General features: G+C 38.5%; 1 protein-coding gene and 1 long non-coding RNA gene across 4 annotated transcripts; one reads left to right on the forward strand and one right to left on the reverse strand.

Moving 5' to 3' along the window:
• The first annotated feature begins 79 nt into the window (after positions 1 to 79).
• On the forward strand, positions 80 to 14767 carry LOC122410964 (116 kDa U5 small nuclear ribonucleoprotein component). 3 transcript variants are annotated; one of them, XM_043419473.1, is made up of 7 exons: positions 80 to 230; positions 5210 to 5612; positions 10409 to 10665; positions 10920 to 11880; positions 12167 to 13115; positions 13203 to 13483; positions 14221 to 14767. In XM_043419473.1, exons 2-7 carry the CDS (start codon positions 5603 to 5605, stop codon positions 14724 to 14726), a joined length of 2964 nt encoding a protein of 987 aa, XP_043275408.1. In that variant the 5' UTR covers positions 80 to 230; positions 5210 to 5602; the 3' UTR covers positions 14727 to 14767. The 3 variants fall into 3 exon arrangements, with proteins under 3 accessions (XP_043275408.1, XP_043275409.1, XP_043275410.1); XM_043419474.1 differs by lacking the exon at positions 80 to 230 and having other exon boundaries at positions 4786 to 5612; XM_043419475.1 differs by lacking the exons at positions 80 to 230; positions 5210 to 5612 and adding an exon at positions 9149 to 10118.
• LOC122410973 (uncharacterized) lies at positions 1967 to 7249 on the reverse strand. The gene is made up of 3 exons (XR_006261042.1): positions 6910 to 7249; positions 5967 to 6821; positions 1967 to 4721 (listed from the first exon to the last, which is right to left on the reverse strand). It is a non-coding gene; the product is annotated as an uncharacterized lncRNA (long non-coding RNA).

A 14767-nucleotide genomic window follows, 5' to 3' on the forward strand; every position in this document is an offset into this window, starting at 1 on the left:
TTCTCGCTCTGCCTCCCCTCCCCTCCGCTCGCCCTCTTCCCACCATCACCTTTCTTGTTTCCACTTCCTACTTGACAACAGTCAGCTGTGCGAGCTGTGCTCTGTGCTACGTGATACACGAATCGACGATGTTGCCAGAATATCATGTAATTCGTTTTATGCAATTCTGCATCATTCATCGTTTTTCCGGAATGAGAGCAATCGGTGAGAGCCCGATTTCCCTCCGATACGTACGTATAATTAACTGCGTGGATATCGTGACCCATAGCTACTGCTTTCTATCTTTTACGCTTAACCTGAAGCGTCCAGCCCGTCAGCGTCGATGCCTATTTCTCAATATGCAATTTTTCATTCGCGATATTATGCCTTTCTGTATTTGTGAGAGTTATGCTCACGCTTACGAATAATTCGTGAAAAATCGCAGTGTGCTTCAGCGTTATTTACATTCTCGGACGTTAATTATTATTCTTCCGTATGTCTGGGTCGAAGATGGAAATTCAATGTTTCTGTATTCAAATCGTTGTGTTCAGCTTGGCGGAGCGAATATTAGAATTTTTTTGCTCATGAATATTGAGCCTGCCTTCCCCCCGCCCTTGCATTCTCTTTGTTCCTGCGCTCATAGCACTTTGTTTAGTGTTTTTATTTCGAATACATGTTCATTCCACGCCATTTCACCAAGGCCGTGACCCCGGCCATTTTCAATTTTCCTCACCTTTTTTTATCATCTTTTAAGACTTTTGATTGTTTTTTTTTTTTTTTTTTATATAAAACTGAATATAGGACAAAAAAGAAAAGAAATTCCTACGCGAATCGAAAACTCGCTTTTGTCGCAGGCATTCGAGCGAAAATTTTCTCTCTTTCACGTCTCTCTGTCCTTATCCGCTCCCCATTAAATTGAAAATGTCGTCAACCCCTCAACTCATCGACTCCATCGCGCCAAGCAACCGAAACCTACCAAAATTCAAGTCGATCAGGAGGACCGATGCAGAAAACAATTGTTCCGGTGAGAGTGAGCATAGACTCTGAATTTCTATCGATAAGTCACTACGTGGATACATCGCAGTTAACCGGTTCACCCTTCCATTGGGTTTCTTATTGATGAGCCTGAGGATACCATCTTTTTGCTTCTTGGTCGCACTCATTCGTAAACGGGTGCGTCCAATAATGGCTCCCGCTTTAGCTCCTTCATATTATTGCTGTTGTATCACATTTAAATTCAATACGATAAAAATGCTGAATTTTCTTCAAATATTTTGTTTCTATTGCTACTTCCTTTTCTTTTTTATTTTAATTAAACTTTCGAAAATTGAAAAAATTCATTTTTTGCCTCGGCTCGCACATTATTAAGATTGAACGACGCTAGTTTGTTTTTTATGATCGCACGATTATTATGACCAGCAACATCAGAGTTGACTCAACAAACTGTTCTAATAACATCAAAAGCTACTGAATCCTCATTTTTTTTCTTCTTACCCATGCGCACGAGAAGCGAAAACACTGAAAGTGCCTACTTGAAATTTGAGATTGTGGTAATTCAGCATGAGCTAAGAGTTTCGACTACGGCAGGAGGATGGATAGTACACATACTATACAGCAGCAGCAGCAGCAGCAGCAGTAGGTGCTGGCGAATAGAAACTTTCAACAGAGCTTGTACACTGTGTACGTTCTCTACCCAGTAACACACCTTATGCACGGTTAACTGTATTCGTACAGCCAGCGTCAAACAGCGTCCAAAGTCTTGGACAACGGCGTGATTTTTCCTATTGGTAGTGTGGAGGGTGACAATGTTTACTAAATTCCGTTGTTATTAAAACGTAAACACAAACTCCTCACCTTGTGATTCAGAGTTCGAGGCTGTGGCTGTTGAGGGTTGCGTGAATGCCCCGTTCGAATAAATGATCGAATGTTAAAACCGTTCCTAGAATGGAGAAAATGTCAAATGGGAAAGCAAGTTTCAAAAACATGATGACCGTTGAACGGGAAAAAAATTTATTTGATAATAATGTACATTTACAGTTATCAAAAATTTGTTCAAAAAACAAAGCACTCACGAATGCGATAGTACAATATTTCATGAAAATATATCGACATTCACAGAAATTCGCTTTTAAGGTTAGGTTGACTATTGCTTTCAGCGGACATAAACTTCCAGGAAAGTCTCATCGAAAATGTTCAAGGTAAATTTTTCATAACGAAATATATATTATTTTTCATTGCATTGTTTGCATTTTTTATTTATTTGCAATCTTGGTTCATTGACGATTCACACTACGCATGCGACGCCTCGCGGATTTTTCTTGAACTGCTGCATGTTCGAGTGCTAAGCAGGCAACCTGTCACGTGATATCAATATTATTAAGTGGTTTTTCGGGTGGTTATCAGCAAAAATGTAATAATGTTAAATGCAATAAATGTTCATAAATTTGTCAAAGTTTCAAGTACGACTGGTTCATGTTTCCAATGCACAACTGTCAAAATTGCACTCCAATAGCGCCGTATTTCCGAGGGACGCGAGCGCCGCCATCGGTAGTGTGGATCGCCAACTGCGCACCGCGGTCGTGCATCTTCTCCAGTCGAAGTATATAAAACCGGGCTCATGTTCGAAAATTGAAAAAATGAAGAAAAATGAAGAAAAACGAAACGTTCGTAAATAAGCAGATTTCTACCGCGAGGATTAAAAGCCATTTATCGTCCTGTCTGCCTGAAATAATAAGAAAGTCATTAGGAGTTTTCCAACAAGCAACACACAGAACAGCACTTATTCGCATTGTAGGTGCGGTCCAGCTGGAGCACAACACGGGCACCGTATGACACCACCGTTTTACTCTTGTACTATTCGGCGTTGGAAAGCACCCATCGTAACATTTGATAGCGCATTAAATTTTTTCAAACTTCATATTTGTATTGCTCGTCAATTTTGTTGCTTTGAATTTCCCATACTTTCTTTGGTTGTTAATTACTTTTATTTTCCAATTCTTTTAATTGTTATAAATAAAAGAGCTAACAACTACGCATAACCTCAAAAACCAACATACGCATAACCTCAAAAATATGTGTATAAGATATATCGACAGCTGTCCCCAAAGCTTGGGACTTTTTTATATCATCGAATAAAACGATTATAGCCAGACGAACTTCAGTATGAATTGAAATAAATAATAGTGTGGGGTATAGTAGAGTCGACAGTCAAGGATTACCTTGTAACAATGAACAACTTTTCATATTATGAAATTAATGCCAACGTGAGTATCAGTTAATTCAGTGAGTTTGCAAGAGATTTTAACGAACCATGCCCAAGATAATGACACAGAGAAAATTGACGAAAACAGTTGTCACTGCTTCGAAGAAGAGCGGTGACAAAGAAACCCCCGCCAGCTGATCGCAGCGGATGGTTTCTGGCGTCTGTTGAATTTGCCCTGCGGACGCTCGGGAGTTAAAAACCGGGCACGATGGAAAGCGGAAAAATGATTACACAACGGAGAATTGTACATTTGAAAAAACAAGCCAAAACCTTATCATAAAATATTCGTAACTATTTCATTCGATAAGAATAAAACTCTATTCATGATTTGGTTTTTAAAGTATGAAAACAAAAATACTCGTATTTTGTTTATAACTATATAAAGATAACTAAAGCCAAAAGCACCATATAAATTCTCAGCTTTCATTGCTTCAAAGAGACTTTTTTCAAAATTAACCTCTCGATAGAGCACGGCGCATCGTCTCGCGTTCATTACAGAACAAAAAAAGCAGCAACCCGAGTCTCAGTCGTTCAGGTGCTAGGGTAATGCATTTATCAAACGAGCATGCCGAATAGAGGATCGAACCGATAATGTACGTGTATACACGTTTCACAAGCACTATATATGTTACGATACAGGGTGTTGGAAATTTAGGGGATCTTGGAGACTAACAAAGGAAATACAGAATCAACTCAACTACTGGTTCTACGATAATCCTTTGTGTGTGTGTGTTCCATGTATCGGTGTGTCAAATTTGTGATCAATTCGAATTAGAGCACTAATTCCATATTTTTATTTTTCAATAATGCTATTAGTGTAGGATATTACTACCTGAACTGAATTTAGCCATTTTAGATCGCAAAATTACAAAAAAATGAGTGCTTCTCTAGTAGGTATGTTAACCTATTTGAGTTGACGAGAAAAAGCATTTTTCCGTATGACGACACGTATATTTGTTGAAAATCACAATATTATGATACGCGAGGGTTTCGATACTTTTTTTGCTGTTTAGAAAAAAATGTTTAAACAAATTTTATAAAAATTTTCATGACTAATGCAGACTTAAAACATGCATGAAAACTACCACATTGGTGCTTATTTTTTTATAATTTGCAAAGTTTGTCAACCTTTCGACCCACGGGTTGGCTAGAGTATGAAAATAAAGTCAAACAAAGTGTCTCATTTTCTGTCATACGTGTACGCACACGTGTACGCGCGCACACACACTTACCACAGCGCATAAGCGAACGCACATCCACACCGAGCCGCTTGGTACAGTTTAAGCGTCGCGTTTCTTTGTTGGCTGTGCTCGCGAGCGAGCATGTAACCCACACAAGGGTCCCTTCTCTCTCCTTGCCGCGCCATCTTCGCCCCTAGTAGCCCGTAGCTCCGCTTGCAGCAGCAGCAACAGAACGGTTCTTTTTTGTTGCTTTGTTCTCTACATCAGCACACTCCTATATACCTTACGACCCTTCTATTCTGAAAGAGAGATGTCCTTTCCATCTCATTTTGTCGCATTTTTCATTTGTTTGTGTGTTTTACGTTTATCCAACCAAAATGTAATGCACCTACGCCCGCACGATAGATTTTTCGCGTTATAGGTTAAGTTGGAAAAATTAATTCAATTTTGGAAGTATTGAAGATACTTTTTTTTTATCGATCATAACAAGGCTAAGAGTTTACTAGTTGGCATTTCTACGTGGCGTTTGTATGTAAATTTTGTCAGTGCTTAAGCATCGAAAGATGTTGGTAATTAAATGAGGAAAAAATAGTTTGTGCATTTGGCTCACAATCTGATCGGCTTGATGAGTAATTCATTGAAAACATGACACACTAAACACATATCCCCTTCTTCTCGCAGCAAAATAAGAGGGAACAATACTTTTGCTGCGTCTTACTTGACTTAACGCACGTACACGGTTTATGTTCATTTTTATTTCTATTTCAATTTTACAAATATTTTCCAGTGGGCTTCGTGGGACACTCTATAGCCGGCCACTCTCTAGGCCGTCCGAAATTCAATTCCAAAAGCGTTGAGAGTCGAGTTAGAGAAAGTTCATCGTGATTCCAAAAGGCGTTATTCTCAAAAGGTGATATGCATGGTCTCGCGGGCGGTAAAAATCCTGTTAGGTACACACTTTTCACATGTACAGTTAAAGGTTAACCTGTCGCGAACTTTATTATTAGAAAAAAATTTGGTATATTCGTTTATTCGACTGTAGAAGCGTACGAAGGAAACGCTTGCAAAATTGAGAGTACATCATCGACTATATAATTAGAACGATAAATAGTTTATAAATTCTACAAATTCAACTCGGCGTTTGTAAATTCAGCCCCAACAGGAATTTTCATCTGCGCATATGTGCCAAGGTTAGTTATACTTAAAAAAAATTTGAACGTTCAATAAAATGGTAAGAATCATATTTTCGCTAACAAAACAAGGTTTACTGATCGATTATATTAAAAATCTTCAATTCAGTTGAGTAACTATTCGGAGTGTCAGAGTTTCTTTTCTTAAAGCTAAGTATGTGACAGCGCGCTACATAACCTCGAATCAGTTTCGTCCTTAAAAAAGGATGCCAGAAAAAATATATCTCGGGCGAATAAAATTACGGTAGAATTTAGTATATTTATAGCTGATGATTAGACAATGCTAATCAAATCTCATTAATATTGAAAGACTCATTTCTAATGAATAAAGTTTCACAAATCATCATGACTCACATTTGAAAAATCATTGACTTCCGCAATCTTGTGAATGTCCGTTTTCTCCAATGTTTATTTAAATTTAACTCATAGTCAGTCCATTCTTATTTCGAAACTATACTAAATAATAAAAAATTTAAACGAGGTTCAACCGCGTCGGAGAATATACAGTCATAAGAGTCGTATTGTTGAATGACGCAACTTCACCTCAAATTTTCAGAGTGGAAAATTTTCTACGCCTCTTATTTGATCGGGGTGTAAATGGATCTGCCCACGCAGGGGGATGGCAAACATGGGCTGATCCACTTTCGGGGTGGTAAAATTTCCGTTTCGAGGTTTACGGCTATCTCTCTCGCACTCACGGTGGTGAGGGATCGCGACTGATCCACGCTCTTGAAGCGCATCGAAATCAAAGATTTATGGCTTATCTACAAGCTCTAAAATAATAGGCTTTCGTTCTTATAGCTGCTGCGACGGGGCAACCTTAATTTTTGAAAACAAAAAAGCTACCTATTGTTCCCATTTTACCAGAAAACAAGGTGTAATCGCACTGAAATATAAATATACTGCTGGAACGCGAACTAATGTAAGCGGGACGAAAAAGATAGTCGCTAGGGACCTTCCATCTCTCTTGCACACCTGGGTACACTCGGTGTCAAAATATAAGTAATTTCAATTTTCGAAAATCCCGATATAATATTTAAAAAACACTTTATTCGCGTTTTTGTAATTATCGAACTTTGGCAGAAACCTGTCAAAAATATCAGTGCACTCTGGACACTTTTACTCGGGTCGGACGAAAAACTTGTGTCATAAACTTTTCTCCGGACTGTACCGACCACTATCGGTGGTGGGGATAGTAGAGAGTTCTCTCTGAAACAGAGATAGAACTACATTTCTCGGTCCTGCGGAGTACGTGTTTTTTTTTCTTATGGCAGTGCGCGTACTAACTTATACTCACAGTTCGGGTGTAACTCTCGCTGTTCTCGAAATATTAAGCCTGATTCATGCTACACCGTGATCGGGACGAGTCGCGCTTCGGATGAGGCCCGGCTCAAGTTTTGTACGTACTTTTTGAATACCTTTGTCCATGCTACGCCGAGCAGGGTTAGAGATCGGTTGTGGCTTCTGGTGTATCCAAAAAGCACGGACAAATCTTTAGCCGGGCCTGGGGTAGTATGAATCAGTCTGTGTTCCCGAGAAAACTGAGGAACTGCTTTTCCGTGATCTCTCGCGCATTATTTACGCCTATTCGACCAACTGTATAGAGCCGCGGTCGCGGTAGCAACGCGCGACGAGTACCAGAAACTGCTGCACGCAAAATGGCGAGATGAATTTAGATTTTTTACAGAAGGCAGAGCGGTTACAAATGATTTTTTTAATTTTCCTAAAAATATTCTGACGATGTTTTATCAAGTACAATAAGATTTTTTTTTCAGCCCATTCGAATTCAGTATTCTAACGCATTTTGGAAACAGTATTTCATTGCTCTGTGGCGTCAAAAAAGTAGTTTTCTCTTTGCACACGTCCGTTGTTTTACGGTCGTTGTTCAGTGCTATTATAATGGTAATTAGTGAACTCAAAACGTTTCGGTCATATGTAATGAAGCTGTTTACGTTTGTAGGACAGCTGAGCCTGGCTCAATCCATACGTTGAGGGTGAAAAAATAAGGTTATACACATCGTGAATTGGAAATAATAAGGGCAATCTCCAACGCGTTTCGGAATGATCACACGAACCTTTTCACTCTCGTGACGATTTTTCCAAAACTGTTCTGATTACGCATAATGTTCTGGAAATTGTTTTTTTTCGACGGAATAAAATATTTTTGCAAAGTACGTTGCTCGAAGCTGGGATTAAAAAATAAATAAAATTTGTGTTGCCCGTTTTGAGGTTACTAACGGAACAATAGGAATGGAATCGGAAAAGGATTATGGAAAAATATTAATAAAACAAAGAAAGATTCCTTTCAAAACCGCGTTTGCTAAATCGAAAAATCTGCTATTTTGATGGAACATTCGAACTGTAAATGCGTTTCGAAATCAAGATCGGTGTTTCCACATTTGTGGTTAACAGCGTACGTGTACACCGTTACATCTCCGGCGCAGCTATATATTTTGTTATGAAAAATTCATTTATAAAGGATTATTTAACGATATTCCCATTATTTTATATAGTAGAGTTGTAGAAAATATATAATTGATTTTACAAACACTACTGACGGGATATTTCTGGAAAAGGTTCACGAAAGTTTTGAAATGGTTTTTTATGCAGTTTTGTCAGTTGTGAGTAAATTTGAAATAAACGGCATTTTGAAGCGGAGGTCCTCAGATTTATTTTTTATTTCACTTTTCTTCCTCCTTACCAGCCAGAGCACATTTAAAAGACATTTTTTTCGTGGATTTTTACAGCTAGGATCGTAGAGAAAAAAACTTGAACATGAATTTCGTTTTTTTAATAAGCTTCTCGTTTTCTTTAAGCTATTATGTTTTTCAGATCTTTTTTTGAAATAGAAAAGAAATATTTTCTTTTTCAAAACTGAGAAACCCTATTTGATTACGGTAACTCGTCGAATGTACCTTCATGTGGAGTTTCAAGCGCAAACTACCGAATCAAAGCCATTCGAGCGGCTATTACACTTCGGCTATTTACGGTACCCCGGAGTTTCCCGAGGCACCGAGAGAGGGGAAGAACAAGGGGAGAGATTTGATTTGATACTTTATTTGCCTCAGTATAATCTTAGGCAACAATTGCTGATGGGCTGTATAAAATCAATAAAAATGCAAAGAAATGCAATGAAGTCGGCGCTGTGAAAAACAAAAAATAAAAATGTTTATTATATCCGAATTTCACAAACTTCCGTCAAATTATCGACAATTTAAAAAAAAAAACGTTACATTTCTATTAAGTGCGAATGCTGCGGTATCAAGATTTTGTTTAATTAAAAAAAATTTCACTCCATATTTTTTTGCGTTACATGTAGAGAATACAAATACAGAAAACAAAACAAAGAAAAAGATGGTGACCGTATGTTAAAGGACAGTGCTTCCTTTCCCCTCACCGCGATCTTGGTAGGCTCCCTATACTCCCCACCCTATGTTTCGTCCATATATAGATTCTCAGGTCCATGATTGCGCGTGCACGTTCGTACGAGTATATAACATGCGTTTTTTTTACTCTGGCAATCCAGAACCTGTTTCTTCTCGTTCTCATCCAAGCGAACGTAAAACGCATTAATCATGAAATTCACCACTGACAGAGATTGTTCTTCGATTGAAGATTTTTTATTTTCACTATCATTAGCACATGAAATATTTTTTTTCTTTGTATGTAAATCAAATACACAACACACAAAATTTTCACATTTGTTTTTATTATGGAATTTGAAAATTACATACGATTGCGCTTCGAAATTATATAGACTTCTGGGAGAGCTTTTTAAACATCGGCTGATCTCGTGCAAAAATTTAGGCAGTTTCGCCAAAAAACGTGCATACAAATTTTTAGTTATATAATCGAGAACGACTATATATATATAGCGATTCTGCTAATAAGCGTTCGAAAATTTATATACAAGAACATGGGCTAGATAACCTGAGGGCTAGCCTTTACTGAAATTAAGGCTAGACATCTTACCGTTGACGTGGTTGAAAATCAATTCATTTTTAAAAATATAGTTAATTAATAATTGTATTTACGTTAAAATTTTGCCATAGGATGATCTGGGTTTTAACTAAAATTGTTGTCAGAAAGAACGACCAAAAGTGATTTCCTCTCCGGCACGGTATTATTACTGAATTATCGACTGTGCTAAACTGCACAAATTTTTAAGTCGGACTGCACAGATTTTTATTTCCCGTTTTCCCCACAATTAGCTCTTGACGATTACCGATAAGAACGCAATCACAATCAAGGTTTCCAAAAAAAATTCACACGTCCAAATCAGTGGGCTGACCTCGGCTAGATTCACAGAGGTCCAGGGACGACGTTCACACTTCAGTACGTATACAGCAAGTGGTAGCTGGTAGCAGGTAGTACGTTTACTATACGCATCCCGGACCGGCAAACGCCAAGCCAAACGTGTTGAACGCGGGATATAAAACGATACAACATAGGCACAACATTCTAACGAAGGAATGTGTTGTATATAAAGATTTTATTTAGTTTTCGGTAAGAATTTGATCTAATTTTCATATTGATTCAAATCTATCATTTAATATCTACTTTACTTTACTGAAAAAATAAGTTTACTTGGCTCCATTTTAGGTTAGAACATTGATTGTTTCGATCTAGTCTTATACGTGTTAATGCCCGTTTTCTCCAACGTTAATCTGAGTTTAAACTCGGTTCATCCTATCTCGAAGCTATATGAAAAAAATTGAACTGAGTTTGAACCGCGTCGGAGAAAACGGCCATAAGTGTTATTTTCTTTAATAATACGAAGCGGTATTTTTATCCAGTACAATTATTAATCATGGATGCCGATCTTTACGACGAGTTTGGTAATTATATCGGACCGGATTTAGCATCTGAGAGCGAGGACGAAAATGAGTATGGTAATGTCGGTGATGAAGCTGAAGATCGCGAGCGGTCGGATGAGGAAATGGAAGAAGATAGGGATGAACTTCGAGATCAGGCCGAACAGTCTTCTATGGCTGTTGTACTGCACGAGGATAAGCGTTATTATCCAAGCGCTCTTGAAGTTTATGGACCTGACGTAAGTTGCTTTTATATTGGACCTAAAACTCTTTTTTAATGCAGTAGATACCTTTCATATGGACACAAGCTTTATTCTGTGTTATAACTGTGTTGTGTAGATGCGAGTACTCAAGATTAGAAAAAGTTCCATTCAGTCAACTGATTTTTGCTGTACATTTTTGGTAGCGTTGAAATGCAATGGTACCAGAAATGGCTTTGTTCATAGAAGTAGAAAAGGAAAATAAGATTTCTGAAACTATTTAAAATTTGTAGGTAGAGACGCTCGTTCAAGAGGAAGATGCTCAGCCATTGGATAAGCCTCTCATAGCACCAGTTCGGAAACCAAAATTTCAAATAAAACAGCAACAATTGCCAGGCACAACGTACAATATAGAATTCTTGGCTGATATGATGGATGCTCCTCATTTGATTCGTAATGTAGTTCTTTTGGGTCATCTACATCATGGAAAAACGACACTCGTTGACTGTCTTGTACGACAGACTCATCCGAATATACACAGCGTGACGGATGAGAAACCTCTTCGATATACGGATACTCTGTTTACAGAGCAGCAGAGAGGAGTTTCGACAAAAGCGACTCCAGTAACATTACTTTTGCAAGATGTCAAGTCGAAATCTTATCTTTTGAATATTTTTGACACTCCGGGACATGTGAATTTTTCGGATGAAGCCACCGCGGCCATTCGAGTTTCGGATGGTGCAATTATTGTGGTTGACGCTGCAGAAGGTGTAATGTTGAACACAGAACGTCTTCTTAAACATGCTTTGCAAGAAAAACTTGCTTTGACCGTTTGTATAAACAAAATTGACCGCCTGGTGCTGGAACTGAAATTACCACCGCTCGATGCATATTACAAATTACGACATATCGTTGACGAAATAAATGGCCTTATCGCCATGTATTCTGATTCGGAAAATCCAACTTTCCTTTCACCTACCACTGGAAACGTTTGCTTCGCGAGTTCCGAGTACAACGTTTGCTTCACCTTAAAATCTTTCGCTGCCCTGTACGCACGAAATCACCCATCTTTGAATGCTGCAGAATTCGCCAAACGCTTATGGGGTGATATTTATTTCAACTCCAAGACTCGAAAATTTATTAAAAAACCACCCCACAACACGGCTCAAAGGAGTTTCATTGAATTTATTCTTGAACCCCTCTACAAGATTTTTGCACAAGTCGTTGGAGATGTCGACTCAACATTACCGGACGGTGAGAAGCTGCACATTTATTGAATCATTTTTTAATTGAACCAGCATTTATTTTGCAGATATAAGATTTAATTATGAAGAAGAAAGTTTGAGTCCTATTTTTTTCATTGGCGAAGTAACCACGCTGAATAAGATAAGAAATATGATGTTTTTTTAATCCGTGAAGATCATGAAAAAATTGAAAAAACTTCACAATTTTGAATATACGTTATAAAGGATTTCTAATAATTGCAGTATTATTATGTATTTCAATCGAAAGTAAAGACTAACTTTTATATTAATTTCAGTGCTCGACGAACTGGGTATAAGACTATCATCCGAAGAAATGAAGATGAACATAAGACCGTTGTTACGGTTGGTGTGCACACGTTTTTTAGGAGACATGTGCGGTTTAGTGGACATGTGCGTATGTCATGTTCCAAGTCCTCATGCACACGCGGCAACGAAGGTTCAACACGTTTATACGGGAAATATGGATTCCCCGATAGTACAGGATATGATAAATTGTGATCCGGAAGGACGATTAATGATACACAGTACAAAAATGTATCCAACGGAGGATTGCACGTTGTTCGTTGTGCTTGGGCGCATCATGTCGGGTACTTTGGAAGCTGGACAACGTGTGCGAGTTTTGGGGGAGGCGTATTCACGAGCTGACGAGGAAGACTCAAGAATTCTAACGGTTGGAAGATTGTGGATCAGTGAGGCTCGTTATTCAATAGAGTTGAATCGTATCCCAGCCGGGAATTGGGTTCTCATCGAGGGAATCGATCGGCCGATTGTGAAAACGAGTACCATTACCGATCTCAGTAATTCTGATGATCTTCATATTTTCCGGCCACTCAAATTCAACACTCAGAGCGTCATAAAAATCGCAGTTGAACCTGTAAACCCATCAGAATTGCCAAAAATGCTCGATGGTTTACGAAAAGTTAACAAAAGCTATCCTCTCCTTGGCACGCGAGTCGAAGAGAGTGGCGAGCACGTTGTTCTTGGTACTGGTGAATTGTACCTCGATTGCGCGATGCATGATTTGCGACGGATGTATTCTGAAATCGATATCAAAGTCGCTGATCCTGTCGTCGCTTTTGCCGAGACTGTCGTTGAAACGAGCTCACTCAAATGTTTTGCCGAAACTCCTAATAAACGTAACAAGCTTACAATGATTGCAGAACCTCTTGAACGAGGTTTGGCCGAAGATATCGAAGCTGAACACGTCCGGATAACATGGAATAAGTACAAAGTTTCTCCTTAATTTATCGTTTAAAGTACATAATATAAAGTTTTGATTTCGATTTAGTAATCAGAATTCTTTCTCTGCAGAAAGCGATTGGGTGAATTTTTTCAAACAAAGTACGACTGGGATCTTTTAGCTGCTCGAAGTATCTGGGCTTTTGGACCTGATTCGACAGGACCTAATATTTTGGTCGATGATACTCTTCCATCCGAGGTCGATAAATCTCTTTTGAGTAGCGCCAGAGATGCCATTACTCAAGGATTTCAGTGGGGCACTCGTGAAGGTCCACTCTGCGAAGAACCTATTCGTAACGTCAAATTCAAAATTTTGGATGCCATTATTGCCCAGGAACCACTTCATCGTGGCGGTATGTAACGATTCGATATATTTTGTTAAATCGTTGCAATTCAACAAAGTTTATAGATTTCTGTATTATTCAACAACTTCACAAGTGAGGGAAAGACCAATCTTGGGTAAAATCTTGGGGAAACCCGATTTCCAGTTGTTAACTACACAGGGTGAGACACTAACTGCTCCCATATTAAATATCTTGTTAATTATCGATGTTTTTTTTTTGACGTCGATAATTACCGACACATTTAAGGTGGTAACAAACATTGCCTCACCCTGTATATGCATCTTTGAAGAAACCTATAAGATACATAACAGAAACCAGATTTAAGCACTTTAAGATTGTAAAAGTTCAATCGTTTCAGAAAAAATAGTCCGCCTAGTTTTGATGAAAATTTCAATTGGAATAGAACATCCAGCATTAGGTTTGTTCCGCCACTGCAGAAACGAAGAAGTTAAATCCGCAAGTGTTTGCGTGGTTGCATACTGCACGAGTCATCGAAATAACTATTTTTTTCAGTTTTTTAATTATGGGCATACTGTTGTACAACCGATCTTCGATAGGGGCAAACTTGTTTATAAAGAAAATTATTATTTTTACAACTATCAAGAATTGGTTTGTTAATCGTTAATCAATAGACCGTAGGTCTTTAATTAGTAGTTTCCATTGGACGACCAAGACAAGTTATTATATTGATGACGTTTTAGTTTCGATGATTGATTGTCAATTTATTTTTTTTAAATTTCGTTTAGGAGGTCAAATAATTCCCACTGCAAGACGTGTTGCGTATTCAGCGTTTCTGATGGCAACACCCAGGTTAATGGAACCATACTTGTTCGTTGAAGTTCAAGCTCCAGCTGACTGCGTGTCCGCTGTCTATACAGTCCTCGCTAAACGACGAGGTCACGTGACCCAGGATGCTCCTGTGCCTGGAAGTCCTCTTTATACGATCAAAGCGTTCATTCCAGCTATTGACAGTTTCGGTTTTGAGACCGATCTTCGGACGCACACACAAGGTCAAGCATTTTGTCTCTCGGTATTTCATCACTGGCAAATTGTACCCGGTGATCCATTGGACAAAAGTATCACTATACGACCTCTCGAGCCTCAACCAGCGACACACCTCGCACGAGAATTCATGCTCAAAACACGAAGACGCAAAGGACTCTCCGAAGATGTGTCGATAAATAAATTCTTCGACGATCCCATGTTGCTCGAACTGGCTAGACAAGATGTACTCTTAAATTATCCTCTTTGATAAAATATATCTATTTCCTACGGAGCGATTTCGCACCAAAA

This window comes from Venturia canescens, chromosome 5, assembly GCF_019457755.1.
Source record: "Venturia canescens isolate UGA chromosome 5, ASM1945775v1, whole genome shotgun sequence".
NCBI classification, from domain to species: domain Eukaryota; kingdom Metazoa; phylum Arthropoda; class Insecta; order Hymenoptera; family Ichneumonidae; genus Venturia; species Venturia canescens.